The 27,007-nt window shown below is 32.3% G+C and overlaps 4 protein-coding genes and 1 non-coding gene across 7 annotated transcripts; 2 read left to right on the top strand and 3 right to left on the bottom strand.

Moving 5' to 3' along the window:
- Positions 1 to 9,278: 9,278 nt before the first annotated feature.
- On the bottom strand, positions 9,279 to 13,501 carry LOC145972300 (uncharacterized). Of its 3 annotated transcripts, none has more exons than XR_014439121.1 (7): positions 12,977 to 13,501; positions 12,139 to 12,361; positions 11,680 to 11,798; positions 11,366 to 11,582; positions 10,644 to 10,824; positions 9,821 to 10,240; positions 9,279 to 9,609 (listed from the first exon to the last, which is right to left on the bottom strand). XR_014439121.1 is itself a non-coding variant. In XM_083100805.1 (6 exons), the coding sequence occupies exons 4-6, from the start codon at positions 11,389 to 11,391 to the stop codon at positions 9,483 to 9,485; spliced, it is 273 nt and encodes a 90-aa protein (XP_082956931.1). In that variant the 5' UTR covers positions 11,392 to 11,582; positions 11,680 to 11,798; positions 12,139 to 12,361; positions 12,977 to 13,501; the 3' UTR covers positions 9,279 to 9,482. The 3 variants fall into 3 exon arrangements, 1 of the variants encoding a protein (XP_082956931.1); XR_014439122.1 differs by having other exon boundaries at positions 10,705 to 10,824; positions 12,977 to 13,497; XM_083100805.1 differs by lacking the exon at positions 9,821 to 10,240 and having other exon boundaries at positions 10,705 to 10,824.
- Positions 10,684 to 10,756, bottom strand: Trnar-ucg (transfer RNA arginine (anticodon UCG)). The gene has a single exon. It is a non-coding gene; the product is annotated as a tRNA-Arg (tRNA).
- LOC145972296 (COMM domain-containing protein 5) lies at positions 11,619 to 12,909 on the top strand. The gene is made up of 4 exons (XM_083100797.1): positions 11,619 to 11,793; positions 11,933 to 12,125; positions 12,209 to 12,355; positions 12,448 to 12,909. Exons 1-4 carry the CDS (start codon positions 11,694 to 11,696, stop codon positions 12,629 to 12,631), a joined length of 624 nt encoding a protein of 207 aa, XP_082956923.1. The 5' UTR covers positions 11,619 to 11,693; the 3' UTR covers positions 12,632 to 12,909.
- Nd-30 (NADH:ubiquinone oxidoreductase core subunit S3) lies at positions 13,123 to 14,833 on the top strand. The gene is made up of 5 exons (XM_083100794.1): positions 13,123 to 13,280; positions 13,350 to 13,430; positions 13,643 to 13,890; positions 14,037 to 14,282; positions 14,514 to 14,833. Exons 1-5 carry the CDS (start codon positions 13,217 to 13,219, stop codon positions 14,664 to 14,666), a joined length of 792 nt encoding a protein of 263 aa, XP_082956920.1. The 5' UTR covers positions 13,123 to 13,216; the 3' UTR covers positions 14,667 to 14,833.
- A 2,469-nt stretch (positions 14,834 to 17,302) lies between these two features.
- Hrm (solute carrier family 16 member hermes) lies at positions 17,303 to 26,323 on the bottom strand. The gene is made up of 5 exons (XM_083100779.1): positions 25,253 to 26,323; positions 21,170 to 21,382; positions 20,319 to 20,445; positions 19,388 to 19,567; positions 17,303 to 19,157 (listed from the first exon to the last, which is right to left on the bottom strand). The coding sequence occupies exons 1-5, from the start codon at positions 25,392 to 25,394 to the stop codon at positions 17,921 to 17,923; spliced, it is 1,899 nt and encodes a 632-aa protein (XP_082956905.1). The 5' UTR covers positions 25,395 to 26,323; the 3' UTR covers positions 17,303 to 17,920.
- Between the last annotated feature and the right edge of the window lie 684 nt (positions 26,324 to 27,007).

Raw genomic sequence — 27,007 nt, 5'->3', positions numbered from 1 at the left:
TATATAATAATGTATTAATATATAAATATATAATATTATTACAATACATACAGAATTAAATTAACAAGAGAAATTATTTATAAGTAAATAATCTCTTAACTCACAATTTACACAAATAAAAATTAGCATTTAAATATTATCGGCAAATATTAAATGATTCAAAACTATTCATATCAGAAAATATATAAATAAACATGATATAACACAAACGTGATAACTTCACTTCCTATTTATATATCATGTACCATCTATGTGTACCCACGAAATGACGAATGGTTATTGTACACTTCACTGGCAAGCAAGCGACCTGATTTCAGTAGCGCAACTCTCAAAGCGAAACTCTACCAAATCCGTTTTCCAGCTTGTCCGCCCAAGTTGGAGAACACAACGAGTTTCGATTCGCCTTTGTCCCGTCATAGCCTACTCCAAGATGTCGTCCAAACATTTACATTGCCCATTATCATTTTGCTCGTATTCTAAAAGACCCTGTCAAAGATTGTCGCCCGCTTATCGCCATATTGTGAAATACTCGTCCGAGGTATCGAACTGCTCCGAAACGATTCGGTTAATCTGAGATATAAGAATAGCCAAATCGTTCCAACTGAATTAAAAAATTGTAAAGAACTTACATAATATGACGATACGATTTGTCTAACATCATGAAGAAGATCAAAAAATTTAGCAAACCTTATTTCATCTTAAATACAAATATTCGAAATCAAAGAAGTAAAAATAATTAACTGTTTTAGTGTAATTGAGTTTCACACATAGATAAAAAGCCGATCAGAGATGGAATAATTAATAACTATATTTTTATTTATCTGGTGAGGTAATATTTTTATTTAAAACAATATTAATTTTCATTAATTGCTCTTCATTCATTACGATAATTCATTATGTTCTACTGTCGTACTTGAAAGAACGATAGACAAGGAAAAGTATAAGGAAAGAGTGAAAGAAAACTAGAGCATCCACGAGTCGCGGTCTATCGACCGAGGAGGATCAGAAGGCAAGAGAGGGTCAGAGGTATGTGGGAGAAGGATAGTAAAGAGTTTCATACGGCACGTACCCAAATACGCTGGACGATGGATATACCGATGTGCAATCGATTTTTCCGACCTCGGGATCCCGATTCGTTAAGCGATTCACAGTGGATGCCTCAGTAATATCTCAGTAATGAGTAACGAGAAAAATGAGTAAGAAGCAAGCTATTGGAAAGGGAAAGAAGAGCGGAAAAATCAGAAAGAAAAAAGTAAAAATAACCACAAATGCGTTTTATAAAAATCCAACAAATTTTGGAAATCTTGTGCATTCCACTGATAACAGACTAGAAATTAAAATAAATATATTTATATATCAGTGTATGATAAATGTATATATGTAGATGTACATATGAAAGTACAATCGGCTAATCATCACAATGCAGAAAAAAAATAAATTATTAAAATAATGGAAATATTGCATGAATATAAAAGATTGATCAATTATTAAGACAATAATATACTTTTATAATGCTTGTGTAAAGAATAATAATTATGTATTAAGGCTTGAAATGTAGTTATACTAAAGAATATTTCACAGAAGCATTATTCAGTTTTCCATTATTTGTACGTATCGTTAAAGAATTGCTTTGTTAGTTTCCTCTATTACTTTAAAATATGAAAACCTGTTTCTCTTGCAGTTAGTAATAAAATAAAATCTAATGTAAAATCTTTTTTAAGCGAAGAATTAGAAAATTTATTTCAACTGTTGCAAATACTAATGCAATTTAACAAAAAAATTATTTTAAACTAAAAAAGTGAATAATATCATTCTCTATAGTTTTCTTGCTGATTTGGGCTTTCAAAGTAATCTATCACACCACAATATTAATAAATTTGAGATTAAAGTTATAACAAAGCTATTGTAATATACTTTATCATATATTGAAAAAAAAATTTATTTTGTTCAAAATTAAATACATTGTGTTAGAACTCTAGGTTTGAAAAGATCACAAAAATTGTTCTTCATTGTTCATCACAGCAAATTCTTTTTGAGCATCTCAGCGACAAACTCAATTTTTGAAATAAATAAAACAATAAAATTCATTATTTTTTAAATTTTAATTTTAATTTTCTCAAAATAATAAGGTGATGTAGCAATTTAAAACCGTATTTAGCGTAAAAATAACTATGGAAAACGACCATTATTCTTTTTCTCGTATTCTTTTTTATTGAAGTACATTGTAGTGTTATTCGCGCAACTTTTCCATTTCCGCGACCATTTCAAAGAGTGGAATAGTCGCCTTCAGCTGTAATACCTTCGAACCTGAGAAGAGGTTCACCCCAAGGGGTTAAGAGCAAGCCGTGACAGTTATATCGAGCGGACTTGAGAGGAGAAGTCGAGTTGACGCGGCAGCGACTATTTTTGTTCGCGAACGAAGGCGACATTCCTGCCATGTTTCCACGAGTTTCAATGATTACTCAGTCGTACCTCCCGGAATGGAGCAACAACCGGGATATGTGCACGAGAGATAATTTAACGAGATATTTTCCCAATTTTCGCTTCTTTCAACTCATAATAGCCTGGCAATTATTTCGCAGGAAGTGGAATTAGTTTCTTAACGCGCCGAAGTTTTTCTCTTCAGAAGCAATAAGCACTATGTTATTGTACTTCACAACTTGAATAGTCGTTAAATTTTAAACAATTAAAATACAATATGAGAAGAATCGAGATGCGATTCTAATTTGCCTGAATAATATAAATTTAATTATAATACTAATAATTATAATTAATTATAATTAGTTATAATTATAATTATAATAATTATGTGTAAGAAGATAAATTCTCCTTTAGATTGACTTTCTTTTAAAATAATCTATGTTTGAATTACGTGCAAACTTCAATATGGCATGTACGAATAACAAAGATAAATAGAAGATTATCAAGAAGGATAAGGCGAAATTCGTGGAATTTAATTTTTCAGATTTATTTAATTTTTTCATGTAATCTTTCATATGAATTCATATGATTACATCTTTCTTGACAGTCCAGGACCTTCTTGACAGTCCAATTAATTATTTTAATATAATTAACCATGCAAAATGACACGAACAAAGTCGAAAAGTATGTAAATCCTATCATATGTAGTCGCAATGGTACAAAGGAAGGAAGTTTTATTATCAGGGGATCTCTTCGTATGGTTTGTACCACTTACTATGTATCAGAGTAATGGATGCGTATGGGAGTTAACAAGCTAATTTTCGTTCGTCATGACGCAAGTATGTACATCAAAAATATAAAATAAACTGCAATTCTTAAAAAATAATTTTCCGTGAAAAATTAAAGCAAATAATTTTTGAGTCATATCCGATACTGTTATCAACGATAAATCATTCTATCCGATAAAGCGTGTGAAATCACTTCAAGCAGTATCAATTTAGCTGTATATAGAATCAAGTGAGATTTGCAATCGATAAATAACATAATGAATATGTACCGGACGCGATACTTTTAAATTAAGGATATCTTCTCATATATTAAAATAAAAAAGAGAGAGAGAAAAAATATATGTGAAAGTATTATTAAAATTATTTTCTTATCAGTTAACGATATCATCTTTAGCATCGCGAATATTAGTTTGAACGTGAAAGTTATTTATGTCATAGCTTAATCGGAAACAAATTTAATTTATTTTTTAAAAAACGCTACCATTTTCTAATCTTTATTATATGTAAATATACGCAAGCATAATACATGTATATGTACACACACATTTGTCACTTCCACGAAAAAATTTGATACCGCTTCAAATGATTTCGTCGAAAAACGATATATCTTATTGTTAGATTAGAGTTACGAGAACACGAGGGAAAAAATTTATATGTTTTAAATAATAAATTTTTCCACCAAAATTTCGCGTAAACAATTGTTCAAAGGAGTTCGAATCAAGTACGATAATTAATAATTAATATCAATGAATAATTGTCACAATTTGTGTTTAATTTAAGTTAAACATATAATCATCAGCGGTCTACAATTTTTCCATCTTCTTTTACAATCGATAAGTATACGAGATGCACATTTGACTTTAATGTGTCTTAAGTGCTTGTAGTACGATAACTGCTGACGTACATATACATAACGCACGACAAGTGCATTATAATCGCTCTGTGTGTGTATGTGTGTGCGTGTGTTACCGGAGAATTGTGAAATAAATTTATTCAACTCGATATACCGACTCGCGGGAGATCGGACAGGATCGCACAGTCATAGCGACATTATTGGTCTAACCCCACACTAATTTAATCTTGGCGACAAGCGACAATCGTAAGGCCGGAAGTCGCCGGTTCCGAGAAAGGGGTAGGATCAGAAAAGCGAGGCGGCGCGTTCCATCTCGATGATTCGCGAGAAATTTGAGGCTGGAAATCATCCTCGAAATCGCTCTCGCACACTCAAGCATACATAATTTTACGTGCAATTTTATATATATGTCATACAGACACACACACATGCATATATCTGTGCCCACGCACACAGTGCGCTCCTGCCCCCGTTTCCGCTCGCCCCTTGTCCTACCCCTTCCCCTCCCGCCCCTCGCGAAAATCGATCCGCCGCCGGCCTGGACAGCAGCAGTCCACGTCGAACAGCTCCGACCTGCACCCTCTCTTCGACGAACGTGAACAGGGGGCAGTCAGAGCTGCAGAGCAGCGTCGTCCGACACTCCTACACATCCCGCAATCGATCCCCAATCAACGCCATTATGCGATAGAAAACAGAGGGTAGCGATAGAAGGGGAGGAGGGAAGCGAGAAGGAAAGGTTGATCGTCGGTAATAATCGTCATCGTCGGGGTTGTCTCCGCAAGGTGTGGTGCATGGAATAATCATAGCGACTCTTACCTGCTCACCCTCCGCGACCGTCGACCGACGTCGCTCATCCTCGCGATCTGTCACTAACGCGGTTCACCGCACAACCGCTCGCGACGCCAGAGTGGCATCGGGGCGCGATAATCACCCCTCCCAGATGACTCCGCTGAGGCTTTCCCCGAGGTTCTCCCTTGTCACTCACTCGCCAAGCACAGGGAACGAGGATTCTTGCGAGTCTTCGTCTCGTCGAGTCGAGCGCGACTTTCCGCGTTCGGAGCTTCCGCGGTCTCTCCCCGCTGCCCGATTCTCACAATCGCGACTAACTTCGTGAATATTCGCGCGAAACTTGACAGATCTACCAGCCGTTCGGCTGTCGCGAATCCGCTCGATCGCGACGTCTCGCAAATTCGCGCCGTCTCGACCCGATCGCGCCGCGACTCCGCTCCTCTCGTGACCTCTTCTCGCCGCCCCTTTCGCGAGTTATCGCGGCTGCGCTCACTCGGGGACCTGGACCGACAACGCGACGCTCCCGTCGTGACCGGCGGACTCGGACTGCGCGAGAAGGCGCTCGACGCCGCGTTCACGGCCCCCCCACGATCCCCCTTCCATCGCGCGTTCAACCCCTTCCCATCGTTCCTATACCGCTGCGGTCCGACGTCGACGACGACGACGACGAGGACGACGACGGCGACGTCGCTCCCTTCCACCCTCTCTCCTCTTACCTTGGAGCTGTCGGCCACGTCTCATCCTCGCCCTCTACCCCCACCGTCCTTGGTTTGCACAGGCGCATCGTCCGATGACGTGCCGCGATTGCGCGTCAGAGGGGCTACTAATTGTATTGTTCGCGATATTATATTGAAGTATCGATAGATATCCTGAAAAGGAAAAAAAATTGTATACTCATACGATGTATGAGATACAGCAGTTTTTATCAATTTTTAGTCTCTCGAGAGATAAATGTAATCTACGAAATTGAACATTTGTAGGCAGAAGATATGATATTTCTGCGAATTTTTTATAAAAATTATTAAATTATATAGAAATTATTAAAATATATTAAAAATCATTAACAACGATTAAAAGACATTGTATATTTTTTCTGAAAATAGTTCTCTTGCGTTTCGCCTTTGCTTTATATTTTCGCTTTCATCTCGAAATATTTTTGACAATATTTCTGTATTAAATAAATATTGATGATTGAAAGATAGTAGCGAATTAGAAATACACAAAACATGAAGATACACTCTTCAAATGTTAAATAAAAAATAAAATAATATAATAAAATAGATTTTAAACATTAAAAGCTTTACATAACATAATTTAAAAAGAATATATTATTCTATTAAAAAGAAGATTAAAAGATTGATCTATCTAGAAAATAAATTATATAAATTCTTGTAAGAGACTCTAATTGATATCCTGTTTATGCGAAACATTTATTTGCCCGTTATAACAAAATATAATATAAACTCGTAATAATAAAATATAATAATAAAACAGAAGATATAATAAATGCAACAATATTCATCATATATTGATATTTAACAATTTTACGACATCTATTAAATGAACATTAAACATTTTGATGAGGATTATCGGTTTTGAAAAATACTCGGGCGTTGTAATTTTCGTGTCACAATTATCCTAATTGATTTCGCATGATGAGATCTTTGCAAGTACGTCACTGGTTACGGCGCTATCGCTTCGATAAACCCCGTTGCGACGTATCGTTGACGCGTTTCCACTCCCCACGCCATCCCCAACGCCGGACGTCAGGAGGATGGCAGCACGTGTTGCCACCCTTTCTATCGGGTTCTGTTACTCAACGCAAACTCGATGTCCTCCGTATGGGAGGCACCCCCATTTGTACGGGTTATACACGAATTACATCTCCCGACTGTTACTTCTACGAGCGACTATTATATTATAAATTTTTTTTTCGTGACATACATAATTATTTTAATAAATAAAAGCAATCAGCAAAATTTTAATGGCTCACTGCAATAAATATAATATAATATTATATATATATATATATATATATATATATATATACATATTTTTTTTTTCTAAACATATAGGATCAATATTCTTTGCTCTGTAGGGTGATTTAATTATTCCCTTGACATAACAGAAAGGTTAAAAAGATATAATAACATTAATTTTTTTTTGGATTTGTATATTATGTAAGAAAGATTTTCTTAACCTTTGGGAGAGGGGGAAGATGTAATAAATTGAAATTTCTATATATAATTTATAGAAAATTCATATAAAATTATGATTGTTTATGAGAATCTTCACTTATTAGAGAAAATCTCTCTTTAAATTCTCCAATTAGAAAATCTTTTAAAAAAAATTAATGAAATAATTAAAAAGTCATTATTATATTTTATATTGTATTTTATATATTATTATTTTATATATTATTATTATAAATCAACTATTGAACTTTTATACTAAATTATTCAAAATAATTCAAATTAATTCGGAAATTCTCTTTTGCAATCGAAAATTAATTTTATCAGGATATTTAAGCGAAAACAAATCTTTGAGTTTATAAATGCGTTCTAGCATACGAATGACAAGACCCACACAGCAAAATATATCATAGAGAGATCTAAGAGATATCTAAATATCAGAATATCTGATTTAAATAATGCTACTCAGATATGACTGGGATATCTATAAGATATCTTCCAGACTGCAAAAATGTATGATTTTTTCATCTGAGATATGATATCTGATCTTGCAACAAATCAGATAGAAAAGATTATATTTTCGTAAAAATATTATTAGAATATTTTGATAATTAAGATATCAGATATTCTGAAGATATCTGATATTCTGAAGATATTCAAGATATATCAAATATCAAGATATCTCAAATACAACAAAAATTTATTGACGAAATGATATCTGATTTACGTCTGAGATATAGATTGCTGTGTGGGGAGATGCGATACATCGAACGCCTTATATCGACTCTTTAATTTTCGCAGTATCTGGTACTAGGTCAAACTTATCTGAGAAAAGATTTAAAAGCTTACGCGAGCAATATTTAGGCGCGGTGCTGGGGCTAATTCACTTTGCTCTGATTAGACAAAAAGGAGCGGCGCACCCTCACCAGGTTCCGATCTCCGAAATGGATAAATGGATACGCATCGCACGAATGGCTATATATAATAAGAATCAATGGGTGACACACCAAAAATGTCATGAAAGATTTAGGGAGACCCTCGTCCTATTTACAATTCCGAAAACAAACTATTAATCTCGTAACGAAACATGAAAGACATTCTTTCTCCTTGTTATATTCCTTCAATTCTTATTACAATAAAAGAAATTTATAAAAATTTTTTTATATGCTTTTTCTAAACCTAGCTTTATATATGTAATATATATATATATATATATATATATATATATATAAATATCTTTTGTATTTTAGAGGGAGTATAAATACATATATAAATAAATTATAAATATATAAATGATAAAAAATAATAATAATAATTATAACACAAATCAATTAATTATATAATATATTAAATGGCACAAATGTTTTAAAACAAAGAAAGAATTGTTTTCTAAACTGCATTTCGAATATTTAGTATTTATATTTTATAAATGTGAAATTTTTTTTTAAATATATATTTTATATAATTTGTATTCAAAATATATAAGACGTAAAATATTTTTTTACTTTATATTATATATATATATATATATATATATATATATATATATATTTAGTAGAGTCTATTGCTTTTAGCCTTACCTATTATCAACATGACTAAGAGTTTTTCAACTTTTATTTGATTATGATCGCTCTTTTTTTAAGAGGAAGCATAGAGTTAAGAACATATGGTATGCTATGTGAAATCACCCTTCATACAACTGTATTATAAATGATAAATGGGAGACTATTTTTAGTCTCCCTGTTTATGTTCGTAAGATTATCTACAAAAAAATATTTTGCAAACGATGTGGCTGACTATGAAAATTAAAAATGTGACAATATAATGTTTTATCGTAACTTAACATAATAAACATGTTTATTCATCAAAAACTCAAGAAACTATAATCTAAGCATAAAAAAATAGAATCTAAAAGACTAGAACCTATATAATCTAAAATTAAATTATTTAATTATATTGAAAAAAGTAAATTTCATACAAATAAATTTCAAAAAAATATATTTTATTTCAAGAGAGAATGTAATAAGATAATGAATAATTAAATCTTGTATTGCATAGAAAGAAAGAGAGAGAGAGAGAGGGGGGGGGGAGGGAGGGAGGGAGAGAGAGAGAGAGAGAGAGAGAGAGAGAGAGAGGGAGAGAGAGAGAGAGAGAGAGAGAGAGAGAGAGAGAGAGAGAGAGAGAGAGAGAGAGAGAGAGAGAGAGAGAGAGAGAGAGCCTCATATACATTTCATATACATTTTTTGTGCGTACTCTGTGCGCATATTATATATTTTTAATATAATCTTTTATATAAATAAAAAAATTTACACAAACACACAAGATCTCTTAAAACATTATAATATTATATTTTAATGATATGTTTTAAAATGTTATATTTTAAATATTTATGTTTTAGAAAATAGAATCTGTTCCAAAACAAAACAAGAAACTAGAAAATTATACAAAAAAAAACTCCTTCGAGCCGGATTTGAACCAGCGACCTATGGATGTCTTCGTGTAACTCATGCCAACTACAGTCCACCGCTCTACCAACTGAGCTATCGAAGGTTCTTGCTTGATCCCTCTAACGAACAGATCATACTTGTAGATCATAATCAACATTATTAATTTAAAACTTTTAAAGAATTAAATATTATAAAAAGAGCCACTATACATTTACTAATAATTTTACTATTAAATGCTATAGTATATAAATCATTTGCAAAAATTAATATAAAAATTCAATTATTTAACGTCTTTTTATAGGAAGAAAATCATAATTGAAGATTATTAACTTTTTTACTGCGAAATGATTAACTTTAGAGTAATTTTGTCATCCTTCTTGATAATAGAAAGGTTAAAAGCTATATAATTTGTGTCGATCAAATGTCGCCTACACACTTCATAATCTATAAGTTATAAACGCAATAAACGACAATTTCATGTAATAAATGAATTACAATGACACTATACATGGGACATTTAGTTAGGAATGTTTAAAAGTAATGAATTATGTTTCGGGGAAACTCTCGACATTTCCTGATAATGTCACCAGTATACCTACACATGTGAACGCCCTCCCCATATTACTTTACATAAAACACCCACAAGTATACATACATATCGCTGGTTATATCGTTTATCATTATACAAAGAAATGTCTCGAATATATCGCTCATTTCAAAAAATCTCATTCTGAAAAATCGGAGCAGCATCTGTTCAATCAAGAAAGAATAAATTATATAAAATTTTTACAATAAAATGTGCACAATAAACACATAATATATAATATATAATATAACAATTTAACAATAAAAAAATCCAGAGAGAGAGAAAGAGAGAAAGAGAGAGAGGGGGGGGAGAGAGTAAAATATATTATTTATCTTACTTACTTTAAAATTTGAGATAATAAATTTTATAGTAAAAGAGAATTAAAATTTACATTAGTTTAATTTGAAACAATTAATAAATTTTTAAGAAGAATTAGATTACTCTTGTGTATTGTGAATTTTTAATCTCGATTTTAGATCCAGGAAGACATTAAATTATAATGAAAAAATTAAATAAAACGGACCAAAAGAACTTCAATAACATATATGTATGTACAGAAGGACTTACAGTATATTTCATGTATCGAAGGAAAAAAAATAATGGTCTACGACCGTGACAGGACTCGAACCTGCAATCTTCGGATCCGAAGTCCGACGCCTTATCCATTAGGCCACACGGTCTACTGCTTGGTATCATTCCAACGGGGTATATTAAAAAACTTATTGAATTGTCTTGCTTCATATTGAACCTAAAAAAATGATACAGTTTATATATATAAATGTAAAATAAGACTATATCGTAAAATATATGGCTGTCTGTCAACATTGCAAGTTACAACTCATCTTATTTAATACCGTTATCGATATTTAACCATCAGCAATTAAATTATATATTCATGTCATAAATGACACATTTAATGTTAAATCTAACATTCTTTGAATTTTGTAACAAAATTTATAGTTAAGATTTTATATTGTATAATTAAATTATATATAAATTATATATAAGACCGGTTCCGATTTTCGTGATTGTAATATCGAGGTAGTAGAAGAGATTTGACATTATCGGTCATTATGATCCGGAATAAGCTTATCTGGACATTCAATCTGTGTGTAATGCAATATTAAATCTACAGATATATAATTCTGGTATTTGGTAGGCGGTATGTACACATGACGCAATATTATATAGTTCTGCGAAATTGCATTTCTATGTGGATTCTGCACGATCGATACTATTAATGCTTTTCAAATATCTTCGATTTTACCTGAGAATTCGCTAAAATTTACCTGAGATCAGCAATCTTCAATTTCATTTCATCTGTAGCAATACTTATTTCAACTCCTCACTTAAATACGATATTTATTGTCGACAAATTCATTAAAAATCAGTAATTGTCGATAGAACAATTCTATTTCGACGATATCGAAAGTATCGATTATTATACTATCGAGAAAACAGCGGGTGTTTCAAATAGTACTTCTTGATTCTCGATAGATGACAATACTGGACATTGGATAATGCGAGCAAAGAGAGGTTAGATTAGGTTAGGTTAGATTAGGTTCAGTTAAAATCACTCGAGAGAGAGATCTGTCAAAATTACTTGAATAATAAAAGATGACGACTCCCTTTCAAACGCAACTTTTAAGCGTTTTAGGAAATAAGACGAAATATTTAGCAGAATTAAAAAAGACATTCGCGCGTCCATTAATACAACGTGAGCTTAAAACAAATAATGTATAATTAAATTAAATACAACAAAATTCAAACGATAAATTGCATATTGCTTAAAATTTGCGAAATTATTTACAATAGTATTACATATGTACACTTATTAATTGCATGAAATATTGCAGTTGCAGTGAAAGCTATAGAATTGGAACATATAGAAGAAGGTGTACTTGAGCGAATAAGTAAGAAATATAACATATCTGAGGAGTATGTAGATGAATACTATGCTGCTATTCTCACAATTTTGAAAGTACATTTACGTTTGCAATGTCATGATATCAAGCCTGCAGAATTTAAACAATGTTTGGAAGAATTAAAGTAAATACATTACCTAATCTCATGCTTATTTTGTATGATAGATGTATACTATTTCTCAGCTGATTTTTATGTATCAATTACAGATTGACTCCAGACTGTATAGAAGATTTAGCCTCTGTGATTTATGGTCCAAAGCGATTGGATCTCTTGTCAGGTTTAATTCAAACAACAAAGTTTAATCCACAATTGATTTCTTGCAGATGGCGTGTGGATATTACAATCTCCTCTAAGTAAGTCTGGATTTTAGAAAAAGATGTTTATATTGCATCAGATGATATAATCATATATAAAGATTATTATTATTATTATTATTCAATTGCAGTATAATAAATAGAGTGCTAAAACCAAATATTGTGATGGAATGGATTTTCAATACAGGCAAATGTGTAATATTCGAATTGTCTTTGGCGAAATTTCACCAATTGAGGCATACTATAGCCACCATTCTCGTCGAATTACAAGCTTTGGAACGGCACAGTATTTTCAAAGCTGTCCAGTCCAGCTGACAATTGATACCTCGTTATTAAAAAACTTTAAGATACAAATATATTAAAACATATAAAAAAATATACAAAAATATTAAAGCTCGCTATGTAATTGCAATCCACAAATTTTTCTACATGTATGTGAGAAAATATAATTTACATATATCTGTGTAGCTTTAAATATAGTATTGGACTTATTATATTATCATTAAAGAAAGATAATTTATTAAGTTTTACAAATACTTTAAAGCGTTGATTTTTTGTCTAGGGCAGTAACTATGTAACTTTTCTTTACAAGTTAATAATAAAATTTTTAAATAATCGAAGTAATAATTATTGCTTTTATAATATAATAATTATCATTACCTTTAATTTTTTAATGATCTAAAAATTGTCGTATTTCTGTTCTTAAAAAAAAAAAGTTATATTTTCGTTATCCTGATTGGTTGATCAAGCACATTGTTATGATTGGCTATCCAATATAGAAAATTTCTAGGGTCCTGAAAGGTTTCTGATTTTACCCTAAAGTAAAAATCAAATGGTAGGAACTATGATGTTCCCTTGATAATTGTACTTAGAATTATATTTGAAACGTCTTGCGCGAAGATGACATCGATATTTAGAAACTGTTGGAGGCTATCACGAAATTTACCAGTTGCTACGCCGAAAAGTAATGAAATATACCATCGAATGACATTTCCCATCGAATTATGTAATAATATGTGCGTTTGCCCGATAGGTTATGCTGTCTCTTTTCCATCATCGATACGATGCAACACCACGACAACCAGTGAAAAAGTTGAAAAAGCCGAGACTCGTCGTACGTACGATTTTATATTTACTATGTGTTTCGATATTCTTGAGTAAACTTTAAGTAAATTTTTTCTGTTCCAATTTCTGTCAAAAAATATTTCTACCTTCAAATTGGAGCGGATATTAATAGAAAAGTGGAAGAAATAATTCTGGAATATCTTATATGTATAAAATGCACAACACACAGCATTGTTTTATCTTACTTAAATATTTTTGTAGCCACGGTGCGTAAACCCAGTCACATTGATGTCACACGTTTGGTAAATTTTGGTCGCTACATCTCTAATTGCTTGCCAAAATATGTACAACAAGTGCAGTTGACTGCTGGTGATGAATTGGAAATACTTATTGCTCCTGAAGGCATTATCCCTACATGTGCATTTTTGAAAGACCATCACAACACACAGTTTGTTAATCTGTCAGATATTACTGCTTTAGATGTACCTAGTAGGCAGTACAGATTTGAAGTGAGTTTCGCTTTATATTTATACATATGATTTATATATATATATATATATATATATATATATATATATATATATAAATTTTACAAACATGTGATATAAATTGACATATAAATAGAGCTTTATCTAGTATCTATTTATTTTTATAGCTCGTCTACAACCTGTTATCATTGCGTTACAATTCACGTATTAGGGTAAAAACATATACCAATGAGTTAACACCTATTGATTCCATCTGCAGCGTATTCAAAGCTGCTGATTGGTACGAACGAGAAGTATGGGATATGTTTGGCATATTTTTCGTGAATCATCCTGATCTTCGCAGGATTCTTACAGACTATGGCTTTGAAGGGCATCCGCTAAGGAAAGACTTTCCACTCAGTGGATATGTTGAGGTGATTATTAAAAAATCAATATATCACTTGATTTTAATAATATCAATCAAATGTATGAACAAGATTGCATGATTTGTAGACTTGTTTGCAATAATTTGTATCTCATTAAAAAAAAAAAAACTTGTTATAATTTAACTAAGCTATATATCTTATATTAAAGCTCGTATATTATAGCTTATATTAAATTTTATAGAATTCTTTTTAACATTTTTCTAATATGATTTATTTTAGCTTCGCTACGATGACGAGCAAAAAAGAGTAGTTATTGAACCATTGGAATTGACTCAAGAATTCCGTAAATTTGAACTATCCGCACCATGGGAACAGTTTCCTAAATTCAGAGAAGTTCCACCAGCTGCTGAAACTATCTCGAAAGAAAAGTAACTGTTTTTACTTAGATCATTAGTTATAGTTCAAAAATGCAGGCATAAAGTATGTATATTGATAAAATGTAATTTAAATTGACAAATATCCTCTTTTCTCTTGTTAATAATTTCTGAATGTTCAATTCAGAGATTTGTTCTGAAAATACAAAGGATAATGTGTATAAATACTTGTATTTTCTTATTTTAAAACATTGCAAAGCTAGTTATCTATGCTTTCACCAGTTATTTGTTATTTAACATTGATTTTCTTTATATTTTGGATTAATTTTATTCCTATTTTTAGAAGATGGTGCTTTTATTTATAATGTAAACAAGAAAATATAGTATGTGCATAAATTGTAATATGAATAAAAAAAGAAGCTTAATTAACTTTAAATATATAAAGACTTAATAGGAAAGTGTTATATTATCATGGAGCAATTTTTTCTTTTTATATATATATATATATATTTGTATAGAGTTATAAACATAATATATATGTGTGTATATATATATATTACTTATAAACTGCTTATGACCTACTTGTAAGGCATTATTTCCGGCGGATTTCGAAAGTTTGAAAAGTGGATTGATCAGTTGGTTCTTTCAGTAATTAAAAAAAAACTCGCAATCTTTTGCCACAAGATATTTTTATACTAGAATGATAAAGATGTACAGGGTGTTCTGCAACAAGTGGGACAAAATTTAAGAGATGATTCTTCATGGTAAAATAAGACGAAAATCACCACTAAGAACAGGGCCGGATTTAAAGGTGCGGAGGCTCTGGGGCAACGAAGAGGTGGAGACCCCTAACCATTTTTGAACCAAAATCAAATAGAAATTTTTACGTTGTTTAAATAATTTATTGCGAAATAACAAGGTCAAGCAATATACATAGACCTTGTAAGTGTTGTATACCATTCGATAGGAAATTTTACCCAAAAATTTGTGTTGTGGAGGCCCCTGAGCTTCAGCCCCTGTTGCCCCCTCCCTAAATCCGGCCCTGACTAAGAATTTGAGGCTTCCTTTTTTAGTCATAAATGTTTGAAAATTCGCATAAAAGGTCTCTCAAAAGGTGTCTCAAACACGGCGTTCTGTCGATCTTGGGCATGTGTTAGTTAGAGTTATCAAAATAGACTCGTGACACATAAGTACAAAAGCTTACTTCATAGCAGCTGATGTGAAATCTGCGATATTCGGCGCGGTAGAGGAGAAAAATATTGTTTTTATGTGAATGTTATAACTAAAAAAGGAAATCTCCATCGAAATTTTCTTAATCTTGATTTTTGTCTTATTTTATCATGAAGAATCACTTCTTAAATTCTGTCCTACCTGTTGCAGAACATTCTGTATATATTTCGCCGGATATATCTTATATGGTCACAAGTCTTACACTTGTTGTGGATTCTTTTCATTAATTCATTCTCAAAATGAACCAATGGCAACCTATATCAGAATTCTTCGTTTAATAACTATAATTTTCGTAAAATCCACTTCTAATCTCATTCTAGCAGTAAGATCGCATTTATATACGTGCGATCAAATTTTTAGAAATAGATAGATACTGTATCTAAAATTGTGTGCCAATTTACTTTATTACTAGATTTGATACGTGCTATGTTATGTCACTGTATTTTTATTCCGATGCACAACTGGTATCAATAGTGACAGTTGCTTTTTCACTAAATATTCAAGTAAAATTGAATTATATTTTTTTCGTGCCGATGCAAAACTTTTACTTTCAAAGAGAGAATAATTTTTTTTTCTTCGATTATAAGGCAAGAGATATATTCTTTCTTTCTGCTTCCGAGAAAGGAAGCAATCGCACATTTCTCTAAAAAGTTTTTTTCTCAAAAATTATTTCCCTAAATAATACGCTTTATAGTTAAAAATGGACTATACGATGCGTGAGGTCGCATTATGCGTCACCTCATCGATACAAGAGCGTATACTTGGCGGTAAGTGTGATCAAATCGGAATTTGATATCGCTGATACAGAGTGAAATTGATTTCGTTAGTTGAAACTTTTCAGTTTCTTGTAATTTAAAACAGATCGTTGATTGATGTGCATATATTTCTTATAATTTTCAAAAAATGATACATATCTTCTATCAATTTTATTCTTAAAAATACAAAAAGAAACTTTTTATTATTTGCAAACTTCTTACAGTTTTATCATCTTAAGTACTTCTCCCTCTCACGTCTAAGTACTTCTTTACTCTATTTTATCACTGTAAGTACAAACATTTTATTATAAACTAAATGTAAATGCATTTTATTATATTTCCGTACTTGTTTCGATCTTATATTTTAATATTATAATAAATTAAATTTTCAATTAAATATAATAAATTAAATTTTCAATTAAATATAATAAATTAAATTTTCAATTAAAAAATTAGATTTTATACCTTATAAAACAATATAATAACTAAATGACATTTTTGTCTTATAGCTATCTTCAAGAGTATAACAATGCATATACACAACATTCCGTTTTATATTACAAGAAAACAAAAAAACTTCCATATAATAGAATTAGCTTGCTCTGTGCATGTAATATTCAAAATTACTGATAAAGGTGAAATATTATTATATCATATCACTTTTACCAGTCAATTCATTAATGAAAAATGTAATATATACAATGAAATATAGACTTGAAATTAACAATTTATATCAATTAATTACATACAACTTTTAGTTATAATTCAAGATAACTAAAAGATAAATTTGGTATTTGATACAATAAGATTTTTTTTACTGTTCTATTTGGCGATCAATTATAAGTACTATAATTAATATTATTCGACAGTCATACAATCATACGTCGTAGACAATTGGTGCGAAAAACTATCGGATTAAGCAAAATCTCAAAATTTTGCTCGACCCAAAAACTTCGCCAGTATAGCTTCGATACATAACATTCATACTAACATCACAGTTTAATGTCGGCCATGTTCTCGCTCTCTTTCTTTTTCTCTCTCTATTTCTTATATACATGCATACGTGTATACATGGCCACCTTTAAGCAATCGCGAGAATAATAAGCTCATATGTGCCTTTAAATAACGAGTCATATTTCGCAATTCATTTATATATAATTGCTTTTTCATAACTTTGCATTTTAAAACTTGAAAATAAGAAATTTCCTATTATGCATATAATAATATGAATTTAAAATTCAGATTTTAAAATGTAAAATTACGAAAAGAGTGTCCAGTACTAATGATGGACAAACTGTTATATTTTACTTTGTGTTTATTTGGTCTACTATACTTTATCTATTTTGGTGGATTTCTCTAACGCTGCCCGTCTTCGTCGGATGAATGGGACAATACCCCAAAGAGACGCGCCAAATACCAGAATAATGCCAAGTATACTAAAGATCGGTCCGTAGCTGCCGATTTGTTCGAACACTATGCCGCAAATGGGTGGCCCTACCAGTTGAATTACACCGTTGACGAATAACGAAATACCGTAAGAAGAGGTGAGCTTCTCGGTTCCCAGCATGTCGGCCATGATAACGGCGGTGATACCAACATAGACACCGGACGCAAGACCAAAAAAGGAGCAATAAACGGACAGCATAACGTACGAATTGGAAGTGGGTAAAATGGCCAAAGAAACGCCAGAAGCAAGTAGACCGCCAACGAAATACCAATGTTTAGGCATGATTTTAATGTCGGAAAGGGCGGAGCCACCAATGCGGCCCACCAGGTCAAGCATAGAGACGATCGACAACAGCAATGACGCGTCCCAGTTCTCGAAACCCAGAGAAATGGCGTAGGCCGGTAGCAAAATGATAAAGTTGGTGTAGCTGATGGCATTGGTAGAGTTGGAAATAAGAATAACGAGATAAATAGGATCCTTGAGCAGACTGACATCGAAAAATTTGTTCTGTTGGCTTTTTTCGTCATCCTCATACCGCTTTTGTTCCCCACTGATCGTTGTTGATTTTCTAGCGAATGTACTAGAAATAGCGTTTAGCGTCAATGTAGATGCGCGTTCCGGATGCAGGACCGATAGAGTGCTACCGTGATACGGTGTACTGACGTAATTGAAGGACGATGTGCTGAGTGAGTTCATCGGTGATTTCGCGGATGTCCTAGAGTATTTGCCGGAATCGATCACGGCGCTACAGCCTTCCGGCACAGCGTGCAACGTCGGCGTGCTGTGCATCTGGCCGCTGATCTCGCGTCCGACAGGTACGCTGATCTTTCGCGTGCGACTCTGCACTGGTGTATTCTTGTAATACTCTAACGCAACGCTTGACGCACTTTTCGGTACAATCGGCGCGGCCTTCTCGCTCGTTGAGTTCGACGATAGCAGTTGGCTATTGCTCTTCTCGGTCATTTGCTCCGGGCTGCTAGTGACGATTTCCCTATCGTCGCGTTCATCATTGTCACTCGGAGGCCGAGCTGGCACCATGTGCCATTCCACCGGGTGGTATAGAAGTGCACTCGCCCAGACATTTAATGTGACAGCACCCATTATTAATACTGCGCCTCTGTGAACAAATGAAAAAATATATTATTATCGATTACATCATCACCTGTTAATATTTTAACAAGTAATGACAATTGTAGATTTTCATCATTGTTAATACAGTTCAGACTATCAATGTGATAGAACTATTATTGTATAAAAATTATAGCACGCAATATCTTATATTTTCATTTCTACAGCATTTGTCGGATATTTGTATGATTGATTTAAATAAATAACAAAGAAGCTCACCTATAACCATATTCTCGTAGAAGAAAACCCAAAACGGGTGGAAGAAATATTGAGCCTAACGCACTGCCGGATATGCAGAGTCCATTGGCAAGTCCTCGTCGCCGTACAAAATAAGACGTCACGATATATACAGTTGGGGGAAACGCTAATCCTGCTCCCGTACCTACTAGTACACCATAACTGAAAACAAGGGAAATTACATAAGAAATATTGACCTATTATATAATAATATTTACGCAATGAATACTTTAAAGAGACTATATCTATATGAATTAATCCAAAAAGAAATCGATATGTTGAGTTTTAAAACAATTTCTCTTGTATATTTAATATATTTTTATATATAAATATTTTTTATGCTGTCGCTAATCTTCATTTATACTAAATAGATTCGCTCAAATATTTGCATTTTATTTTTATAATTTTCAAATTTTTGCTGCAATTGTTTTTAAAAAGTTTTCTTGTGATTTTTTTTGAAAAAGCTTTCGCAGTAAATGCATATAATTAATTAAATTATAATATAAAAATCAATGTTATTTTTTTCTTAAATCATATTATTTAAACATATCATATATAAAAATATACAAGTTGAAAATAATTTTGCTCACATGCAGTTATTTTATATTTGAATATATTTTACAAGACAAAAGTTCTCGTCGCAATTTTCAATTTCAATCAATGGAGAAAATATATTTGTTTTAATTGTTCATCATTTCTTTTCAATCAAAAGTTTAATACTACAATAATATTTACTTGAAAAATTTACTTTTATAAATTTCGCTTTCGTATATAACTATGAAAAAATTCTATTTCTTTTTTTTTTTTAAACAAGATGTGATATTTATTGTTTGTTCGAGGATATTTGTTGCGCAAGATATAATGATCAATTAGTATAATTCTATTTTACATTTTAAAAGGAAGAAAAAATTACCTTACGCATAGAAAGGCCACAGAGTCCGCGAAATAGCTCAGCATCATCCCCACCGCGGCAAATGTCCCCCCTATTAGAGTTACCGTACGATAAGAATACTTGACCGAAAGTATACTAGAGAATGGGCCTGGAATGATAAGATACTGCTAAATCGATGCAAATAAGAACAGTCATGTTTACTCAGAAATTATTCGTGCAGCTGTATTTCTTTGAATTTTCGTTGAATTTATCATGATTTCATCGGTTTCTCATTCTTGAAGAGATTGTCAGTGATTAAGATTCACATGTCAAACAACATTATAATACGCATAAACAATTTATTTATTCTTAACTTAATGATTCTTAATTTGTTTGCTTGAATACATCGACATGATTCATAATATACTGGAAACTTCATGTAAACAATAAGCGCAAGCGAATCTTTCCGTGTTTCAAAGTCCATACGTCTATCGTAAACTGCTTGCTATCTTTATCGAAATATAAAATCTGTATTTATGTCATGATGTCACGCATAAATTAATATTCTGATGACTTTAAGTTTTTTTCATATAATATTTATATTAATTTCATATATTATCATAAAATTATATAATCGAATTGATGTAAAAATACATGGTTCGGAGTTTTGAAATTTTGATAAAGCAAACAAATAACAAAACCAAGGTGAAGCCATTTCTAAATATTTAATCGTGAATTGTAATATTTAAACGCGAAAGAATAATACATTTATGGAAAAAATAAAATTCTCAACAGAATCCGATTTAGGAAAGATGCTTATGAAGCTATGAATACGTTCCCGAAAAGTGTTTATCGATATTATACAATACGATATACATAACAATAGTTCTTACCCAGCGAACTATATAGAAAATAACAGAGTGATGGTATCCACGCAGCTGCTGCTGGTGATGCATTAAATACATCGAGAAATTCGACGAACAATACTCCAAAGGACTTTATAGTACCAGGGATGAGAAGATTAACCATGACAGCGGCCAAAAGTACTAACCATCCCCAGCCTCCATCCGGTGGGATTAAGTCCTCCTCTATCTTTTCTTCTTTCTCTGCAACGAGGATAAACATGTTTGAAAAATTTTTTATTAATTTTGTTCCGAGTTTTTATGTCGCTTATATAATAAAATAACGTCACCTAGAATAACGACGTTATCTTCTTCTCCCCATGATATTTTTTTATCTCTTTGTCTTTTAATTTGATTTTATATAAGAGATTTGTTTGATTAAAAACTAGAAGATGATGCTCTCATCTGCTAGTTTTTAATAAAACAAATCTCTTATATAAAATCAAATTAAAAGACAAAGAGATAAAAAAATATCATGGAGAGAAGAAGATTTGCTTTCATGAGATAAAAAAATTCATCTGCTCTCAAGAGATAAAAAAATATCATAGGGAGAAGAGATCTGCTTTCATGATCAATAGCACATAGTTTGCAGACTTTGCATATTTCTTAGCATTATTATTGAAATATCATATTGAAAAAATGCCTAATATTTCTTGGGTTTCAATTACGTGACAAAAAATCTATCATTATTTTTTATTTAAAAACTGACAGAAAAAAAAGATTTTTATGAATTTATTGACAACAGATATAAAGCAAAATGATGAAAAAGACATTAAATATAATACTCAATTTCTTTCTGTTCTTATTCAATTCCTTAATTTGTTCCTCAGAACGAATTGTTTAATGCACAGTTGTAATAATTTGACAAAATAAGATAATGATTTAACAAACAAAATACAGGAAAGACAACGTGGTTTAATAATATGATTTTGTAATCTTACGTAACCAATTCGCGAAAAACCTAATTCAACAAGTATATAATAACAAATATTTTTTCAACGTACATTTTACGAGAGAAACATATTCTTCTTACATGTTATGTGACGATAATTAGACAGATTCGTAACGGTAAACAGATGGAAATTGATATGCTAATGAATTATGAACAGTAGGAGAGACTTTGAGACTCACAATCAGAGACAAAAAGAATATTATATTCGATGTTTAAATGTGTGTACGCGCGTACAAAGTGCTCAGATGTACATTCTTAGGTACAATAAATTTAAGAGGAAGAATGTTAGAATATATTAAATTTGGAAAACGTAATTTTGTAAGTATACCAAATAATATAACTAAAATATTGCACAACATTTCGTGCAACGTATTTTAATTCTTTCGTAAAGATCTTCTAAAAAAATTATATTAGTGCAAAAGATATTCATTTATTAAAAGAGATACTTTTTACAAAAAGAAATTTTTTTAATAAAAAATAAATGACTGCGCGGAATGGATTATTCTGCTTGAAAAAAAAAAAACAGAGGGTGATAAAAAATCTTGAAATTCTCACTACGTTTAACAAGACGCTCAACATATCCCAAGTATTCGTTAACATCATGTAACGAATATAGAAATCGCTGGTTCATGTGTTAGGGGAGGAAGGATAAAATAGATATCTCTCTTGTACGTGCTGCCCGTACGCGTGGACAAAGGAAAAGTTGCAATTTTCCCCGTCACCGACAAAGAGAGCGGCATCATTAGTATGCAACATTGTAATACCGATACTGATCACCTCACATACGGAAGTCGTTTCCGTTGTGACATGCATTCTGACTTGCTTTTATACGGACATTCAAACAATGGGTTTGAATTATAAGCGATCGATAGAAATCCAATTGGTATAATCGAATTTTGATCAAACAAATCTTTTCTCTTGATATGCTCTTCTTTTTTCTACAAAGAAAAAGATTTGGTTTTATTCCTCTATTAAAATACCTGAAACATTGTTACCTGTTTGTTCAGATATTTTCTTTTGTAACAGAAGTAAACATTTGTTATGCTAATGTATGTAGATTATCTTCTGTTCCACATATACAAAATTTAATTACACAAAATTAAAAAAAAAATATTTTTTCTATTATTTATTTATTCTATTTTCTATTATTTACAAAGATTTAAAATATCATTAAATATGTTGAGAAAAAATAAAACAAAACGCACGAAGAGAAAAATTCTAAATTTTTAAAAATAATTTAACATTATTGTAATTGTATATCTTTGTTTTTTTAATGAATTCATACATTTCACTGAAAGGAATTGTTGAAAAGATTGTACATTTAACTGAATGAATTGTAACTAGCGAGGCTGAACAATTTTACAACGAAATATTGGCAAGCTTAACGTATTTTAATCGTTTATGTCGATTTTACTTTTATCCAATTTGCTTCTTGGCTCATAGGCCCGTATTTTATATATTTAACCTTTCTATTTATAAAAGTTCTATCTATAAAATGACGATTACGGAATCGAATGGAAGATAAGGTGCAAAACGGAAGAAGATAAAGGATAAAACATAATAATAAAAACAAGATCTATAAACATAGCGTAAATTACAAAAACATAGAAATTAGAAATAATGATAATACAAAACAGGAAAGAAAAAGATAAATATTATCATCGTATTCCGATAAGAGACCAAATAAAGGTGTGAAACACATGTCGAACATTATATATCAATTTGGAATATCTTTTCGATATTTTAAATTTAATAAATATATTTTCGCGTTTTTCATTCTTCTGCTAATTTCAAAAACGCAGTTTGTGTTTAATATAATAATTATAATTCATTAATCAGTCTTTTCAAAAAGGTCGATTTTTTCAAATATTATTTATCGATATAAACTATATATATTTTTTTAAAAAGTGAAGAAGAATATTTAGAATCCAATGATTGATTTTCTTTTCTAGCAATTTCTATAGGAAATATCTCACACAACAGAAAACAATAGCTAAAAGCATAGAAAGATTTTTTGAAATTACTTTTTCCACTACAATGTGCAATAGTGCTTTTTTTGAATGGAATTATTAGTTTCCTTTTGCATTACATTGATTATTTTCGTCATTTTCTGTTACAAAAAATACTAAACCATTTATCGAAAAATAAATATTTCTCATTGTTATGTTCAAATATATTAGAAAATATATAAAATACATCATAAAAAAAGTATACACTTATACTTATTCTATAAGTTTAATATTTTATTTATAAAATGTGTGATATAAAAGAAATCAGAAATTTATTATAACAAATTATACATATATATTCCAGTTCTAAACATGTAATTGTAAGTGCATTGTTGCGGAAAAATTAGCGTTATAAAAAATTAGAGCTTTAGTTTTGCCTTCAACTTTTTTCTGTATCATATTTTTTTATCAACAAAATCATGAGAAATATTTCCTGTTACACATATACAGAAAAACACAATAAAAATATATAATCATAGTATAATACTTATATAATACATAGTATAATACTTATCATTAATATTTATCATCTCATTATGTATTTTTTCTAGAAAAATTGAAAGACGAAACATACAACTATCTAACATAAGCGGAGGGACAACATGCTAATTTTTGTTAACGCCTGCTGGAATTAGTAACGTACCGAGGTTATCAGTAATTTCAGCTAGCATTAACAAAACCGTTACGCTAAAGATAAAAGAGGATATATGTAAGAAGATAAAACAGGATCCTTCTCGAAACAATGAGAGCGAGAAAGCAAACTCAATATTTATTAATGTCTTCGTCATTGTATATATCAGTGACGTCACTTGCAATAACACTAGTGAATTAACAGATGTTTCTTTTCGAAAATTTTGACGTTTTTATTTGAACATGACTCTTGTAAATCGTATATAATTATACGTATATTTAGCAATTTTCACATTTATATGTAAGAACCGTAAAAAAATAGTTTGTAAAGATCGATATTGGATTTGTAAAACTCTATAAATATTGGAAAATGTAAAGTTTTTTTAATTTCTTAGGGAAAAGATCTAAAAATCGAAGACAGGGAATCGACGGGATTCGTGTTTTTTCCGAACGTGTATTGAATAACTTCGCCGCATAGCTCACCTGATTTATTGGTCCCATTCAGGCGATCTTTATTGTTGTCGGAGTCCTGAGATACCAGCCGATAGTCGCCCTTTCGGGATTTACCCGGGCCGAATTTGATGTTGATCCCATTGTCCTGATCTTGAACTCGTTGCATCGTCATCGACCTTTATTCGCGACTCGTGCGCGCGTACCATACACACGAAAAACACACACGCGGTCGTCCATACACACAGCTGGCAGAAATAAAAACGCGGGGACCGATCACACCACCAGCGGATATATATATATATGTATGTATGTATAAAATACACGTGTAATATGTGCTATCAACAGTAGCGCGAGAGTTAAATGCAAAACGAAAAGATATCGAAGAGAGAGAAGCAGAGAGACTTAAAGATGAGAAGAAAGGGGACAGGAGAAGAGGGCAATAGCCGTCGCGTTTCCTTCCTTCCTGATTCTATTCTGGATATCTATCTGCCCTTTCTCCGTGACGGGCTCTTTATCACTCGTTGCGCGCGCGCTCCGGATGAATATTCATCCGCGGTGTAGATAAGTAGATAGATAGATTGCGTAGATACCGCGACCGCGGGGAGACACGTACAACAATGATACGAGCGTTCTGCGCTCTCTCGAAATGCCCGCGAGCCCGTATCAGGAACCTGAGCCTGCCAGAGCGACGGCGTCGTCGGTCCTCCTGTTTCCTCCAGTTTCCTCTTTTTCCGCAACCATCCGCCGCCGTTTCAGTCATAGACCCCGTCGTTTCGTCGATCGACCGGGCCGTTCCGTTCCTCTTTCGACCTCGCCGAATGACCGTCCCGTCGCAACGATACCTCGACCCGAGCTGACTACCGACTACCTCGCCGTCTTCGTCGTCCTCGTCGTTGTCCAGACGCATAGAGAACGCGTAGCGACACCGGTGTACGTACATGAACCCCGCCGCTCGCCGTCACAATCCCGCCGTCATTCCCCCGCGTATAACGCGCCTACTGTTTACCTACACGCTCGCAACATATGTGCGCCGCGAGCCGACTGATCAGCTGTGTGTCATGACGCAGGGGCGTCAAGTGTCTCCTCTCCGCCCGCATCCCTCCCCCACTGCCGCTCGCGCCGCCGCAAACTCCCATCCCCTCCACGTCGCGCTCTCCAGCGCGCATGCGCGCGCCAATATCGTAGCTCTCTCTCGCTCGCTCTCTCAGTCGCGCGACTGCTTCATGTCATATGCGCGTGTAACTCGAAGGAAGTCGGCTCGCCTTCTCTTTTATCGATAAAGCGCATATCCCCACTCTATTAGTACGTATAATACAACGGTCGACTCGGCTACAGTGGTCCACGGTTGATCTCTTTTCTTTTCCTTTCCTCTCTCTTTCTTTCGCGGACAATGTCTACCTTTTTTTTGTTCCCGCGTACATGACCAAAATAAGGACGTACCCATGTTTCCTCGGTACAAAAACATAGAACTGTAGCACGGTTTTTTTTTGTTTAAAACTCGTGAAGGAATAAGCAGAAGTATTCGATCAAAAATATTATAATCATTCGGTGGAAAGTATATTCGGTCACAAATATTATAATCATTTTATTCAAATTTTATATTATATTTATTTTATATTATAATATTTTTGTTCTAAATATAGGATAATTCCGACATGATGGCAAATTATGTGAAAAAGAATATCGTATTTATACATACAATTACGTCAACCACATAGAAGATAAATTACGTTATACTATTGACATTGTATGAAATAACACTATCTTGCATCTGCCTTGTCACTG

Source organism: Camponotus vicinus, unplaced genomic scaffold (genome assembly GCF_025532165.1).
Source record: "Camponotus vicinus isolate PSW18456_S1 unplaced genomic scaffold, iyCamVici1.0 SCAF_5, whole genome shotgun sequence".
NCBI classification, from domain to species: Eukaryota; Metazoa; Arthropoda; class Insecta; order Hymenoptera; family Formicidae; genus Camponotus; species Camponotus vicinus.
This window is presented reverse-complemented; position numbering and strand designations above follow the sequence as displayed.

Coding starts and splice junctions, on each gene's coding strand:
- LOC145972300 (XM_083100805.1), bottom strand. CDS start 11,391: ATGAAATTGAAGATTGCTGATCTCAG. Junction 10,825..11,365: donor TTGAAGATTGCTGATCTCAG/GTAAATTTTAGC, acceptor TCATTTTTTTAG/GTTCAATATGAAGCAAGACA. Junction 9,610..10,704: donor TTCGGATCCGAAGATTGCAG/GTTCGAGTCCTG, acceptor TCTGTTCGTTAG/AGGGATCAAGCAAGAACCTT.
- LOC145972296 (XM_083100797.1), top strand. CDS start 11,694: ATGACGACTCCCTTTCAAACGCAACTTTTAAGCGTTTTAGGAAATAAG. Junction 12,126..12,208: donor CAATGTTTGGAAGAATTAAA/GTAAATACATTA, acceptor TATCAATTACAG/ATTGACTCCAGACTGTATAG. Junction 12,356..12,447: donor GATATTACAATCTCCTCTAA/GTAAGTCTGGAT, acceptor ATTCAATTGCAG/TATAATAAATAGAGTGCTAA.
- Nd-30 (XM_083100794.1), top strand. CDS start 13,217: ATGACATCGATATTTAGAAACTGTTGGAGGCTATCACGAAATTTACCA. Junction 13,281..13,349: donor ACCAGTTGCTACGCCGAAAA/GTAATGAAATAT, acceptor TTTGCCCGATAG/GTTATGCTGTCTCTTTTCCA. Junction 13,431..13,642: donor TGAAAAAGCCGAGACTCGTC/GTACGTACGATT, acceptor ATATTTTTGTAG/CCACGGTGCGTAAACCCAGT.
- Hrm (XM_083100779.1), bottom strand. CDS start 25,394: ATGACGATGCAACGAGTTCAAGATCAGGACAATGGGATCAACATCAAA. Junction 21,383..25,252: donor GAATGGGACCAATAAATCAG/GTGAGCTATGCG, acceptor TCCTCGTTGCAG/AGAAAGAAGAAAAGATAGAG. Junction 19,158..19,387: donor CTACGAGAATATGGTTATAG/GTGAGCTTCTTT, acceptor ATTTGTTCACAG/AGGCGCAGTATTAATAATGG.